The sequence below is a fragment of the Teleopsis dalmanni genome, chromosome 1 (genome assembly GCF_002237135.1).
Source record: "Teleopsis dalmanni isolate 2A chromosome 1, ASM223713v2, whole genome shotgun sequence".
Lineage (NCBI taxonomy): Eukaryota > Metazoa > Arthropoda > Insecta > Diptera > Diopsidae > Teleopsis > Teleopsis dalmanni.
Genome location: NC_051846.1, coordinates 162,945,196 through 162,961,214, shown reverse-complemented (window position 1 = coordinate 162,961,214; position 16,019 = coordinate 162,945,196). Strand labels below are relative to the sequence as shown.

Here is a 16,019-nt window from a genome sequence, read left to right as displayed (position 1 = left end):
CCACCAGGTGGTGGACTACCAGCTGGTACAATCAAGAAAGTAAGTGTTCCTTGCATAGCGCCCAGTAGTGCACACACTTCGTTCACTGTTTTGCCACGCAATTCTTGACCATTTACTTCGAGTATTTCATCACCTTCATGCAGTAGACCAGATTTTTCAGCGGCACCACCGCGTACTATACGTCCAATAACCACTGCCTCACCTTCATTACGCACTGTGGCACCGAGTGGTTCTGTTGACTTTTCGATTTGTATAATCCGTATATTGGTTGTATCGTTTTGATCGTTTAGCGTGCCAAAACAGGCACTTAGTGGCGGTGAGTCAGGTCGCATTGAGGAGGTCTTCATATAACCTGCTGGAAGTTGATTTGTGATGTTTTGTGGTAAAGGCATGGCACTACGTTGCGCCATTGGTGGTGGCACTACCGGTGGAGCTACTGCTGTGCCACGTACAATTGCTGGTTTTGGTAGTGACGCTGTTACTGCAGTCGCTGCGGTTATTTGCGGACTACCTGTACCGCTTAATAGCGGTGAAGGCGTTGCATCTGTTAATGTGGCTACACGATCATGCGCTAATAAGAGTCCTTCCATTTCATAACTGGTTAACAAATTTCCTAACTCTATGGCCGTTGGTGAATTCGATTGAGCTAGAAACTCTACGATATCCTTTTGCAAATCAATGGCTCCAGTACTCACTGGATTAGCAACACGTGGTCTACGACGTTGTAGTACTGCTGTACGTGCTGCCAAAGCATGCGCCACACCAGAACCGGCCAAAATATTGTGGGCTGTCGACACTCGACCAGCAAGTGTTGACATACCATTTTTGGAGAGCTGACCCTGGAGTCTTGTTAGTGCACTTAAAAGTTCGCCATACCCTGTAAATAAATTTAAATTTGTTAATTATTCATTTTAATAACAATTAATTTAAAATTAATAAGATATTATAATGATTCATTAAGAAACAAATTTGTTTATATTATAATGTATTATTATTGTGGCGAGGAAATAAAAATATAACAATTGAAAAATAATAAACAACAATGCATTAATAATTTTATGATAAATAATTAATGAGTAATAAAAATTTAATTATTGATGCAGATGTTTATAATAATTGTAATAATTATTTAAATAATAAAAAAATCATTCAATATATAGTTGATTGGCGTGATATACAATATATCACTCAATTTATATCACAAAAACTGCTAAGAGGAGGAGGATGATACAATATCTCTAATTTGTTGTGTAAATCCCAACCTTAGCAGGACAACGCTTAGAAATCCTCTTTCAAGGAGTCTGAAAACTGATATCTGAAGCCTTAAAACAATCGAAAAAGTAATAAATTAATTGAAGAGAAATAAATAGCTCTTGGATCGGAAATACAAATAGAATAAAAATCCTAGGTATGCAAGAAAACAAAATCACTAAATATACAGTACGATGTAAGGATGATTTTAAAATGAACCTACCATTAATTTTTTCCGCTTCTTCATCTTCCATGTAGGCTTCATTTTCTACACCACTGACTCGTTCCACAGCCACAGTTTGTTGTTGCTGCGCCACGGCTTTGTTATCCTGTAAGGCCTTCAGTTTACGTGAACCACGTAAACTTGCACGCAGAAATTCATTTTGCTGCGCAATTCGCTCCTCTTCTTCCCTTCGCCTCCGTAACTGTTCCTACAATAAAGAAGAATAAAAACTATTATATTTCTCTTAAGGATATAAAAATAATGAAATTATATTAAAATTATATAAAATAACAATACAAAAAAATGTATACATAGTATGATATATTTATACAATATATATATATATTATCTATACTTTATTTGATATATATATAAGAACATATGGCTAATACATATTCACATTAAAATTGTTTCTTTAAAATAAGTCGATTTGTTTTTGGCCGTAGTCTTTTACTTATAAATCAAAGATATTAAGAAAAGTTGTTTTGATGACCCACGTTTTTCCATTACAATCTTAATAACCCAATTAACTTCTCCAGAACATACTATATATAAGAATAGATATAAAATGTAGTATATTTTATATCTATGTAATGTTTTGTTTCTCTCAGAATTGTAAAGAACACAGTATGATACCAATAAAATTCATCGGAGTGACTTTCTACCATTTGCTTTTAACCAGTGTTTTCCGACCCTTCTATAATATTCGTAAAAATTTTTAAATTCTTTTTACGTTGCTATCCTATTAATATTTATTTAAACTAAACTACTTCCGGGTCAATATACCTATTGAAACCTTGAACAAACATTTCGGAACATTTTCAATGGTCAAAATTGTTATTAGGTTCCAAAGCTTATTCTAGTTTCTAGGCTTCGACTCTCAAATAAACAGTAACAATGGCATCTTAATGATTTCATTTCTTAGTCAATTTTAGTTAAGGAAACAGCTAGAATCAACACAAAGTCATGGCTAAGATGATGCCTTCTTGGTTTAATTTATCATTCACGCTTTTGTCGATGATTCGTTATCATATGTTATTACAAAAACACTGTTTTTGATTTTTCGATTGATCTCTCCAGCACTGTCTCGCAACTTTGTAAAAGTCCCAATATTCAACTTTCTCCATCTGATCTTTTGCAACGAATTTTTTGGCAACTTTCTTTTTGTCAAAGAGAACCGTCTGCATTGATTTATTGTTTTTAAAACGTAATCTTCTTTAATTTTTATTTCTCCGTAACTTTCTATAGACTGTTTTGGTACCTTCCAAATCGCATTTTTACGTTTGTCTTTACTTCTTATTTAAAACACTGTCTTTGATTACTAATTGCAATGCTGGGAATGCCTATAACGTATATCTTAGTTAAATTTGTAACAGCACAAAATATCCATCATCCGGAATCTCATACTTAAAATCGATTGATTGTGCTATTCGGTACACCGGCTTTCTTTCGACACATAGCTTGTTCGAAGATTTTTTTAACTCTTCCGATGCTTATGTTTGTTTTGTGATTGATTTTTAATTATGGTACTTGGTTTTCGTATTTAGGGTCCTTTGCAACTATCATGAAATTAGCCTAATTAATGCCAAATATTTGCGTGGAACAGACATTGATCCTTATACACGTTTTTTAGCATTCCATATGTTTTAATGCCAGTCTCTTTCATATAAAAAAGAATTTAATTATTGCTTATATGTAGTAGATAATAGATATTGCTGTGCTTAGAGTTTTATTAAAAGAAGTCTTATCGGATCTAAGATAGATTCGTGAATTTTTTTGCCATTATTATTATTATGTTAGGAAATTCGTGCTACGACCTAAAAATGTATTGTGATTCCTTTGTAAACTTAGAGTATTTCTCCATGTCTAATCTCCACTACAATTTGTTGTATGGAACATACATAAAAGAGTTTGACATCCGATAGGAGATGTCCATCTATTTCTGTTTTTCTTGACAAACTCCCAGCACATGTTTTAATATGTTTTATTTTATATAAAATTATATAAAAGAAAACAGTTTTTTTGCGGAAGTGTAAATCTCATTAAAACCGATTCTAAATAAAGCCTAATGAATAGAATGAAAAACTATTCATCTCTACCATAGAAGAACTTAAATCAGTTAAAAATGAAATTTCTTTTTATTTACAATTACTGAAGTAATTTTTATTTTTAACATTTTAAGTATTTGGCACCTTAAGCATTAAAGCACCAAATCATTTAAAACGCTTATCTTAATCTAAATTCATGTTTATTTGTGTTATATTGTACCTCTTCAACCTGGTTTCTACGATTATCAAAAACAACAACAATCGCATTAATTTAATTAGTGCATTCAAAGTAAACTTTTAACCTAACCCACTATCCCCACTCTATCTATCTATCTCTCTATGTAACTATTTAACTGCCCACCCGTAAGCCCACACCTCCAATCATGGGCAACCTACAGAATGGTGTTCCAACGTTTTTTGCCACTTGGAGCAGCTTAACTAAATGATTAAATCATTTGCATTGAATGGCGCTTAAGTGCTGAAATACTTGGAACAGCACAAATGACACAAAATAAATCACAACAATTTGCGACAACAATCCGACAAATGAGGAGGGGCGCATCAAGAATCCAAATCAAAAAAAAAACAAAAAAAAAACCCAAACCATTAAGGCGCCCGCAAGTGGTGAGATACAAACTACATTGTAGTCACATGCGAAGGCATAAATGGTGAAATATTCAAACTATAAAGCATAAACCGATACCATAAATAAAATTGTAGCCACTTGAAGCTGCTGTTTACAAACTGGGAACCGAAACTGGGAGCCGTGAACCGAAGACGGAGAAGAACTAAGAACTAAGAACTGAGAACTGCAACAAGCAACAATATTTTTACTTAATGATTTTGATTTTTTGTTGTTTTTATTGATATTTTTTGCCACTTAGGAAACCTTTCAAGTGTGATTACGTACAATTCAACCGAATACAAAACGAAGAGGCCAAGAATCGAGTGCACCAGCAGCACAAGTGCGTCTTAAGGTTAACATAGGAGCGCAAAAGGGTGACTGCGTCTCCCAACAAGTGAAAATCATTATGCAAAGCACAAAAGTGCAGAATACAAGCACTCAATGTAGCACACAAACTCGGTTCAAAAGCGAAAAATCTAAACATGTCAACATATTTTTTAAATATTTTTTCAAAAAGATATTTTAATAATATTTTATTTTTGTATTTCTTATTCTTATATAATAAGTAAATATTTTTTATTTAATTATATTGTTTCATTGATATTTGCTTGCAACTGAAAATTGCTGCCGCGGCAACCTTCACGGTAGCAGTAGCCAATAAAAATGTGTTGACTCCAGAAGTAGTTTTGACCTTTTAGAAATGTTACCGAATTATTTTTTGCAAATTTGTAAATCACATGTCCAACCATATAAAGAAACCATAATGCGGTTACCTTCGTTTTTGTTGTAAAATTTTTAAACAACAAACAAATCAAAAATTATTTTGGATAAAAAATTGTCGGAAATTCCAATAAATATAATGGAATTTATATAATTTACTCAAGACCATAGACGGTGATGTGTGACAAAGAATAGAGAGAATTTGGATAAAAATGAGACATACATTCCATTCAAAAATATCCGGAATAATTCCATTAAATATAATAAAATTTTTATTATTTACTCAACACCAAAGACAATGACAAAGAAGTGAGAGTATTTAGATATGAAAGAGACATACCTCCCATCCAAAAATATCCGTATGTAGCTATGTCCCATATTTATAAAACACATAAATTTCAGATATTTATAATATATATTCATTTCAGTACGTTCCCAGGGGAACATTGGGCCTTAACGAACTTTTTCCAACTGTCACGATTTTTTGCCAGGATTTTAATTTCTTCAAAAATTTTGCCGCTTGCTTGGATTTCTTTCTCTACTACTCGCTTCCACGTTTACTTGGGCCTAGCATGTCTTCTGCTTCCCTGAGGATTTCATGTTAATGCTTGTTTACAGATTTCATTTGATGATTTCATCTGGTGATATTTATAATTATAATATATCCTAACACGTCAAAAGCTAGAGTTTTTACAATTGTTAACTACTATTTCAGAATTGCACTTTTTCAAAGCAAATGCAATATACATTTCGTCAAAAAGATATGCTGGGCTATACTTTTATAAAATCATTTGAATAAATTATTATTAAAATTTAAAAAAGCTCTTATTGGATTATATCATTCAAGTCGTCACAGACATTATTGAGTAAAAGTGCTTTACCAAGAAAGAGAAATTATATATCAAAATTTGAACATGCTTTAGTTGGTATCTAAAACGATTAAAAGTTTTTTAACAGTGAAGCAATAGTCAAAAACCAATGATTAAATTGAATAAATTTCGAAGTTTCGAATAAGTTTCGAAGTGCTTTCCCACTTAATGTACTCTCCAGATGTGGTCCACTTGGGCTGCTGGTTTTTTGCAGACTTGATGTCTGCTCTAGGATAAAAAAAATGGGGCAAATGAAACACTCAATACCGAAGTTGAGATGCTCCAGAGAAAGAATTTTGGTTCAAAAGAAAAAATTATAGCCTAAATTATGATACTTAAGGAAAAAAATTTAATGCGAATGAAAAAGTAAGAAAATGATTACCGAAATTGAGATGTATATTGAGAGTAAGAACAAAAGTTCCTACTTACTCTTGCTGGAGAATATGTTGACCAACAACGTCCAGTTTCTAAGTAAAATTTTGTTTCTTAGATCTGGAACTTATTAAGCCACGATGTATTATATGGTTAATCGGAATATTTTTCTATTAAAAAGTTAAAAATGCTAATTAAACAAGAAACTTATTATTCGAAACTTATGTAAAATTTTTTCTCCGGTAATTTTGGATTTTAAAGATTCATCTTACGTGACCACAATGCTGATATCACTAAGAGACTAAAATTACTAAATTGGACTATTCATGATTACATTAAATACCCTAGTTTAATATCCAATCTAAATCGAAGGCATAAAACATATAAAAACTGTTCCGTTCCTTTGAAGTATATTTTCAGACTCGAAAAACCGATGTATGTTAATATATAAAAACCAAAACGATGTAAGAACTAAATTTTATATATTAAATCAATTTGTCACTGCAGACGAGAAAATAAATTACAGAAAATGAACTACTTTAGAGACCTTAAAACGCGATCAAAAAAGAGTTTATTTGGAGGAATAAAATAGGCAGATAGCATTAGAAAAGGAGGATACTATTTGTTTGAACGAATTTCAAACGAATAGTTTCTTGTTGAGCTTTTACCGGATAATACCACAGTCTATATATGGTGACATTTATTACCATACCCAACATTCCCAACCTATATCTACAGATTTAGTACCGTTGGATTATTACGGTCTCCACACAATTTTTTAGACAGCCATTTCTCATGCCAGAGAAATGATAAAATCTATTTTTTTATATATATACCTTGTATATAGTACAAGAAGAAGACAGCATCCTCCAAAAATGAGCGTTTGTGACACGGTGATACGGTGGGAGGATAGCACAAAATATTTGGGGGTCACTTTTGACAAACGGTTCAATTGGCTTAAACATTTGAAATACAAACGAAATAGCTGCTCTAAGATTCTACATTTATTAAAGCCGCTATTTAATAATTACCACTTCAACTTTAAAAACAGAAAGTTACTTTATACGCAACTAATTAGACCGGCACTACTGTACGGATGTGTTACATATAGCAAAGCCTCAAATATAACCTTAAGCAATTACAGATAGCTCAAAACCTGGCTTTAAGAAGACTGTTTAAGATTCAATGGTATATTAGATCAACAGATATACATAGAGATCTTAGGATTGACTCAGTAAAAAAATATATCAGAGACAGAGCTCTAAAATTATTCACTAAAGTTGATACGCTACTTAACCCCGCCCTAACAATGCTGAAGTGCACTTCTGGATTCTCAGGAAGATATGTTATGCTGATTTAAGGTCCGTCATCAACTAAAAGACAAATAAATGATATGATTTCTTAGCCTAGTTAAAGCCTAGTGTGGGGTAGTGATAAGCCCCCCAGCCATTATAGAGTAAAAGTGCGTAATAGCACTAACTCAAGAACAAGAAGAAGAAGAAGACAAGGTATCTTATATAGTGCCTTGCTCTTATCCTTATTATTAATACTGTCACTCCGCAGCGGATCTGCAGTGAGTTTCAGAACTCCTATGGACTTTTTTAAAAACTGGGATAGATCTTTGGAAATATCAGTAGCAGACTATTATATACAAAATTCCTTTTAATTTTGTAAACATTTTATTATCTGCTGTACATTGTTTATTTATATTTTAGTAATGTTATTAACCATACACGTGATCAAATTTATTAGTTTTTGCTCCTATTAAGACCTTTTACTATTGAAATAATTAAATAGTGTGAAAAAATAATTATACTGAAGTAAAAAATACTTCTTAATATATATATTATATATTAATATATTAAAAGTATCTTAGAATTATTTGTTCTACACATTTATAACATTGTTGAGATAGTTCTCATGCAGCAATGTACTTTTAGATTAATATAATTTATTATATATACTAAAGGTTTTGAATTAAATAGTTAAATAATTTATATTTATTTAATTTATAATGGAAATATACTTTTAAATAATATATCTAACTATTATAATGAAAGGAAAATTTTTCTAAGAACTATTTACAGAAATTCCCCGAGCTTCACGTGCATTTTAAGCATTCAAATAAAAATGCAAATAAATTGCATAAGTTTCTGTTAAATAATTAATATTTTCATAAAAAAAAAATAATACTATTTATTTAAGTACTGCAAAATATATTTGAATTGTGTTTAAAAAAATAGATAATTAACTATCTATGTGTATATGTATGTATATAGGTATGTTTATTAAATATATACTTTAATAATATTAATGGTTTTCCATACAACCCACTAAACATGTCACTTAAGTAAATGTTAAGTTATATATTTATGTGCCTTTGTACATACCAATATACTATACAGTATATATAACTACAGAATATGAATATTGACAGATATATAATGTATTCATATATATCATATAACAGATTCAGAATTTTTTAAACTTTTGCGCTTAGCAAACAAAATCTGAAGGCACACCTCTCACGTATTAAAATCGTGGGAAATAAAAATTTTTTGCATATTTAAAAAGCACTTAACAATTTTAATGTAAATTATAATATTTATGTACTATATTTTATATTTGAGGAAAAAAATTGTTTTTAATTGAGAAAATTTATATACAACTATATGTATTAATTTTTTTATATAATAACTTACATAAATTAAATAGATATATATAAGTAAATAATTGATGTAATTGATATATACTATTTAATTTATAACAAGTAAATGTATCATGATTAATCAGTTGCATATATAAGGGGAGAACGGGTTTCAAGCCGTTCTGTAATATTACGCATATTACTCATCAAGCGCGAGTAGGTAGATAGATCTACAATCGTACAACCAAAGCTAAGTTTTATCTCCTTTAAAATATGCTCCTTCCCCAATCTTCCAATCTTCCATTCGTAGGCCCCTGAAGGTATGGCTTTTAGTATCTTCAGCGAATTCTGTTTTACCGATTCAAACGACTCAAAACGCTTACCACGAAGGGGTAATTTGAGTTTCGGGAACAGAAAAAAATCGCACGGATCCAGATCTGGCGAATATGGTGCCTGAGCGCTGACAGTTGTGCCGTGTTTGTAAAAATCGCTAAAAGCACTTGAGGTAGTCTCACATTAACAGCTGCTGTAAACAAACTAATTGACAGATGGTGCTCAAATTTGTACCATATGTTTTGAAGAAGGTCTATTACTTAAGGAGTAGTTAACAAACAACAAAATCCGGATACTTTTTGAGCAGAAGATAGAGTGTATAAAAGAGTCAAAAATGATAGGTATATCTGTTGTCATATGTCAATACATATGTATATATATGTTTCAAAGTCTACACTCACAAGTATGTAAATAAGATTTATTGGAAATGAAACTCTTCATATTCTGCAAAATATAAACTAGTATTTTAGTAAAAATACTTGTCTCTCAAGTGAAATAGTATATTTTGTAAACTATAACCATAGTTGCTCACAAAAAAGTACCCTGTCAATTTCTTATCTTAACTATAATCTCTATTCTAGAAGATAATAAAAGTTTACTATTAATAGTTTTGTGAGTCTTTCGATTCATTCATTCTTGAGAAGCTCCCACCAAAAATCTTTAATCGAGAAGAATTGCCTCACTTCATAAACATTTTTCACTTGAATTGTTAAAAAAATTCTTTCAAATATTTTAAGCCGAGTTTTTATTAATTAATAAAAACAATAATAAAAACAAGAAATAACAACAAAAACAATAACAAAACAAAAAACAACAAACAAAAAATAATATAAATTTTGCTTGAAAAGAAATTTTTATTAAAAAAATATACCAGCCAATCTATGTAATAACATTAAAATATTTTGTTTATATATAATATTTTAAGTATTTGTTGTTGTTGTTATTGTTTTTGTTGTTTCTTTTTCCACACTTGAACACTTTTTTCATACTTTAACAGTATGACATCATTAAACAAATTTTTTATATTTGTTTAAGCAACAACAAAACAAAACTTGGTTAAAAGGTAAAGCCGTTTCAATTTCATTCCATGCGTTGTTGTTGTTCTTTATTGACTATTCGGCTGTTGTTGTTGTTGTTATAAATACTCAATATGAAATAATTGTTGTTGGTTTATTTAAAAGCATATGCGAAATTCTTGCTGATAATTAATAATTTTATTTTTATTACATTATAGCCTACATTGTTGTTGTTGTTGTTTCTGTAGCTACTCGCAATGTTGGAAACATGCTTAGTGTGAAACTATTTACTTGCCTGTTGTTGTTGTAAACGAAACGATAAATTGATTGGTGAGCCACTTTGCGAAAAGGAAGAATTTAGTTCAGTTTGTGGCTGTTGCTGCTGTTGCTGTTGTTGTTGATGTTGGTTTTGTGATAAATTATCTTCACTGTTATTGCTATCACATTCTATTGCTGTTGTTTCTCTTGTTGATGTTTTTTTAGGTGTTAAACTTATTTCACTTAAATTATTAATATCACAATTTGTATTATTTAAATTATTTATATTACTATTATTGTTATTGTTATTGTTATTATTATTCGCATTTGCATTCGCATTCGCACTATTCGCAGCATTAACACTTTTCATATAATTCAAAAGCAAATCATCATTAGTGTGATTGTTGTTGTTGTTGTTGTTGTTGTTGTTATAATTGCTTATGTGCTTTTGATAATTATTGTTGAAATTTGTGTTCACTTTATTTCCATTGGCACTTGTTGCTGTTGTTATTGTAGTTGTTGTTGTGGCCGCTGCTCCAGCCGATGCAGCAACAATAGTTTCTGGCATTAACACCGACGGCGCTGCGTTATTATCAAGTGTGATGTTAAGTGTGGAGACTACCATTTTGCAAGCGTTTGGGGTGGGGGAAAGTGCTCATGTGTGTAGTCTCTTACGTTCATTGGAAGTTCATTTGAAGATTATATAAATTTGTTATTTATTAAGCTGTTGAGTATGTGTTTTTATTTTAAATATTTTAATTAATTTAAATTGTTCATTATTGGCAGGTATTATCTATATATGGAAATTCAAGGAATTTAAAAATTTTATTTTTAATTTATTGTTGAAATGTTTTTTTCTTTTTCAAAAATATTCACGTTCACTTGTGCATTTTATGAAGGCATTAGTTGTTGTGACTAATTCTTATTATTTATTAACTATTAGTATTATTAAATATTATCATATTTTGATTATAATATTATTATAATAATATAATGTATATATATATGTATATATATATAAATAAATACTATACTTAATATAAAATACTTTTTGTTGGCTTATTTAAAAGCATATGCGAAATTCTTGCTGGCTTATTTAAAAGCATATGCGAAATTCTTGCTGATAGTTAATAATTTTGTTATTTTATATATATATATATATATATATATTATTATTATTATTATATTGTATATTATTATTATTTTAATTATTTTGAATATTATTTTTGAACTATTATTGAACTAGCTATTTTAAAAACTACTTTAATAATAATTATTTTAAAAACTACTTTATTTTAAAATTAATTATTTTATATTTAATTATTTCAAAAATTATATTAAATTTGAAATGGATAGTTTGTTTATTTTCGAATTATTTAAGTTTCAATTATTTTAAATATTTATTAATTTTATTTATTTAAACAATTATTTTAATTTCAAATGTTTTAAAAAATATTTCAATTTTAATTATTTTGAAAATTATTTATTTTATTATTTATTTAATTATTTATTTTCACATATTTAAAAATGACTTGAAATTTAATTAATTTAAAAATTATTTTACTTTTAATTCGTGTAGAAATTATATCAATTTTAATTATTTTAATAACAATGAACTTACAACAACAACGATGTTATTTTGTTTGCACAAAATTTAATGAAATCAGTGCGATATAGTAAATATTCTAAGTACGGCTTTTGATCGGTTGGCTAATTAACACTGACTCTGAACTTTAGATTTGACAAGCAACAAGTTCAGTTCTTGGTAATTGCAGTCTTAGAGTATATTAAACTTATTAAAAAATAAATTTTAAAAGTTAATTGATTTGCAAATTTAAAACTCATTCAACTTTAATTTATACAACTATACATGAGTCGAGAAGTTAAGGATTTTATGGATCGGTGTTAAAGATTTGATATATTTGTATATTTCCATAAAGACAACTAAGTATAGATATTCGGCAATACCCAAAACAGCTGTGTACTTAGTCAAAAATTCAATTAATTAAAAATAAATATTTTGTTGTTGTAATTCACAACTTTTCAAAAAAACCTTTTAATTTTCTATTAAAACTATTTTCTAGAAAATAGTTTATTTTGTCATACTCGGAATTGATAATTAAAAATCAATGATAATTAATGATAATTCTTTATTTATTGTTGATTATTTTAAACAACTTTTTCGAAGTAAGCATTCAGTAAAGTTTTTGTATGAGACACAGTTCTATTGTTTTTTAAATACATAACTATTTTTCTTTATTGGCTTGCCTCTAATGACCTAAACAGGAAAACTTAAGTACTTAAGTTTTTATTTATGCTCCCAGTTTCCAAATGTAAGAAAAAGCGCTATGTACCTTTTTCTAATAACCAAAAGTGATATATGCAAATAAAAGATAATGAATCTATACAGTTGAGAAGCAGTGTGTTTAATAACATATGAGACTATTAACCTTAGTTATATTTCAAGTTAACTGAAATGGTGCCTGTAAGTATCATTATAGTACTTAAAGATAGGTTCCAGAACGCCTTGTGGCACTTTTCTATAACCACAACGCATTGTGATATTTATCAATGATTACGATGCGTTGTGGCACAATTCCAAACAATAATGAAGCAATATTCATGTTATGGTAACTGTAAATACAGCCAGAACGCATTGTGGAAATTCTTAACGATCACAACGCGTTGTGACACTTCTCAATTATTATAAGGCGTTGTTATTTTTGCTGTTTTTACAGCTACCATAATAAAAATGTTGCTTCATTATAGTTCTAATATTGCGTTGTGACTATTTTTACAACTGCCATAACAAAAGTTTCGATCCATTGCCACGCATAACATGTTGTTTTTCTTTTTTTTGTTTGCTAAATAAGTGTTTTCAGTCTAACATATTGTTTATATATAAACTTAGTTGTGCACTAACTGCTTGAGTAAGTAGAATGCAGGAGTTTTCTTTATTGTTTTCTTATTTTTTTAATTTTTCGGTTGATTAATATTTAGTAGGATAATTCTTCTGTATTGTGATATTTTCCTTATATAATGCATTTAATTTATAAAATGAATACGATTTTAAAATAATTGTTTCGTTTATTAGAGAACTGAATGTAGTTATTAAAATTATAAATATATAGAAGAGTTTGAACAAACAACAACAAATATTTTGATTAATTTATTGAAATTTAGTTAACCATAGAAGGCTGACCATATTGCCAAGTACTCATCATCAGTGATCTTTGGAAATAATCGAATTTTTATTTAATTAGTTTATACTCTGATATAATTCGTTGGACTGCAAGTGCCAGGTGCCTGGCAATTTAGGAACGTTGACTAAACGTGTTTTTTCGCAATATACAATATATATTTATAAATTATATGTAAAGAAGAAAAAAGATATTATATTATTTAAATATAGGATTGGTAAATTGTTTGTCCCTATAATTGTCCCTATAAAAATATTTATGTGAAATCGCTGAATTTCTTGATGAAGATATAACAGAAAAATTGGTCAATATAAAAACCTTTTTTAATTTAAAAAAACCTATATATATTTCATATATATTAATTAATGAATTAATTTCAGAAATTCAATAAGAAAAATATGTATTCATATTTGTCATTTTCATATGAATGAAACGATTATTATTAAAGAAATGTATCAAAAAATTGACGAAAATTACTACAAATCTTTTTTTTAATTATATTTCCAAATAAGTACTGCGTTGAGACAGTTTTTATTTAAAATTTATTTTGCAAGAAAAACCACATACGAGACATTAACATACTAAACTATTTAATATTGTTACGAGACTTCATTTCTCAACATTGCCAGAATTCCCATTAAAAACTCAAAAAAAAAAACAAATTAAAAAAAAAAAATTAAACAAAAACTTTACCGCAATGTAAAATTTAATAAAATAAAAACAGTAACAAAAATAATTGAAAAAAAAATAGAAGAAAATTAATTTTTATTAACGTTAAAATTGCGATGTCGACCTCTTGTCAGTGAAAACGTTTAAGGAATATTAAAATAAAATTAAAATAAATAAATTAAAATAAAAATAAAAAAAATAAACAATTTAATTATCGTCATTACGATTTTGTTGTTGTTTTTTTTATAAATTGTTGCAATTTAAATGCAACGAAGTATTTTACATTTAAAAAATTATTAATAAAAAAACACAATATTTTAAATTTTAGTTAAATAAAAAATAATATTTCTTTATTAATGTTTGTGAATTTTTTTTATAATTTATATACATGTAATTTTTTATTTTTTTTTTAAATTTTACAATGCACAACGCGTTGTCTTTAAAGTGTACGTGATTTGTATTTAATTAGTAAGTCGTATTTCAAATTTTTTTTTTATTTTGTTATTTTAGTTTTATTTATTTAGTTGCGATTTATAAATTTTTTTATTTATTTATTAAATTAACACATTTGGCTTATTTAAAGTTCGGTTGAGAAGAACGCCTATACAAATTTATTTTATTTATTCAATTTTATTAATAAGGGCATATGTGTCATAAACAGTATTTGGGAGTGATGTTGTGAATCATGGAAGATTTTTAAAATGTTTTAAGTTTATTTGTTTAAAAATAATTGTTATCGTTTATAATGAAAGAGATTAAAAACCGCATATAAAAATAAAAATTATTTTATTTGAAATATATTTAAAATACTGACTGGAACATCTTTATTAAAAATGTTTTTATTCTATACAAAAAACACTTCTTTATTATGAATTCACACAACCACGACATATTAAGTGGTTTTCCGGTAGGTTTATAAAAGGTATTTCCTCTTATTATTTAATCATATGCACATTATACAAATATACGATATAGCACATATACATATATATATATTTAAACATTTAATTTCCAGGTGTCCAGTATAAAAGAGCTATTAAGTTCACTGTACTCTGCTCTATTGTGAGCCTAAATATGTACTTTATGCTAAATTAAGTCGAATTGAATTAACTTCCACAGTTAATTTCAACTAAATGACTTCATAAATAAAGAATAAAACTAAAATTCACTTTTTTAGTCTGAACGATCTAATATATATAGTGTGTTATATATCACTTTTGGTTATAATAGACCATATACCAACTTCAGTATTAGGAATTAGTTGTGGGTCTATTATTATTCCATTTTAATAATAGAAATGCAGTAATTGTAAATAATTAAGATAAATTAATTAATTAATAAATTTCTTCATTAATTCAATATAATAAACATAATAATGTAATAATATAATATATATATATACTGGGCAAATCAAGTGAATTGCTACTTTTCAGAGTACTAATAAAGGTCGTATCATACAGACAGTAATATGACTGACAAATGGTCACGTCCAAAATTTTATGCTTCTTTATAATAACCATAAAGAATACCAAGTTTGATGGCATGAACTTCATCTCTATTGTTGAAGCAAGCAATCCTTTCTTGTTATTATTATAGCCAGCAAAGATATATAAAACAGATAATATGAAAAAAATTACAAAAATGTATATGTGTAGTTCAGGATGTGGATAGATAATAGTAGTGTGAAGTGTAAGTGAATTGTCTGGGAGTAAAAATGGAATTTGAAGACGAGACGAGATTAAATTGAAGTCAACTTGTGTCAAGGTGGAGAAACCTACTCACTTCAAT

The 16,019-nt window shown here is 28.2% G+C and overlaps 2 protein-coding genes across 2 annotated transcripts in view; both read right to left on the bottom strand.

Moving 5' to 3' along the window:
* LOC119666607 (transcription initiation factor TFIID subunit 1-like) overlaps positions 1–10,987 on the bottom strand; it is a 12,693-nt gene extending 1,706 nt beyond the window's left edge. Inside the window, exons 1-4 of the mRNA XM_038075886.1 lie at positions 10,694–10,987; positions 10,400–10,492; positions 1,475–1,682; positions 5–877 (exon numbers count right to left, since the gene is read on the bottom strand). Coding sequence (XP_037931814.1) covers positions 5–877; positions 1,475–1,682; positions 10,400–10,492; positions 10,694–10,987 — 1,468 coding nt within the window. The remainder of the gene's footprint in view (positions 1–4; positions 878–1,474; positions 1,683–10,399; positions 10,493–10,693) is intronic.
* Positions 10,988–14,804: 3,817 nt separating this feature from the next.
* The window catches only part of LOC119666606, a 10,593-nt gene continuing 9,378 nt past the window's right edge, over positions 14,805–16,019 (bottom strand). Inside the window, exon 3 of the mRNA XM_038075885.1 lies at positions 14,805–14,832. Coding sequence (XP_037931813.1) covers positions 14,805–14,832 — 28 coding nt within the window. The remainder of the gene's footprint in view (positions 14,833–16,019) is intronic.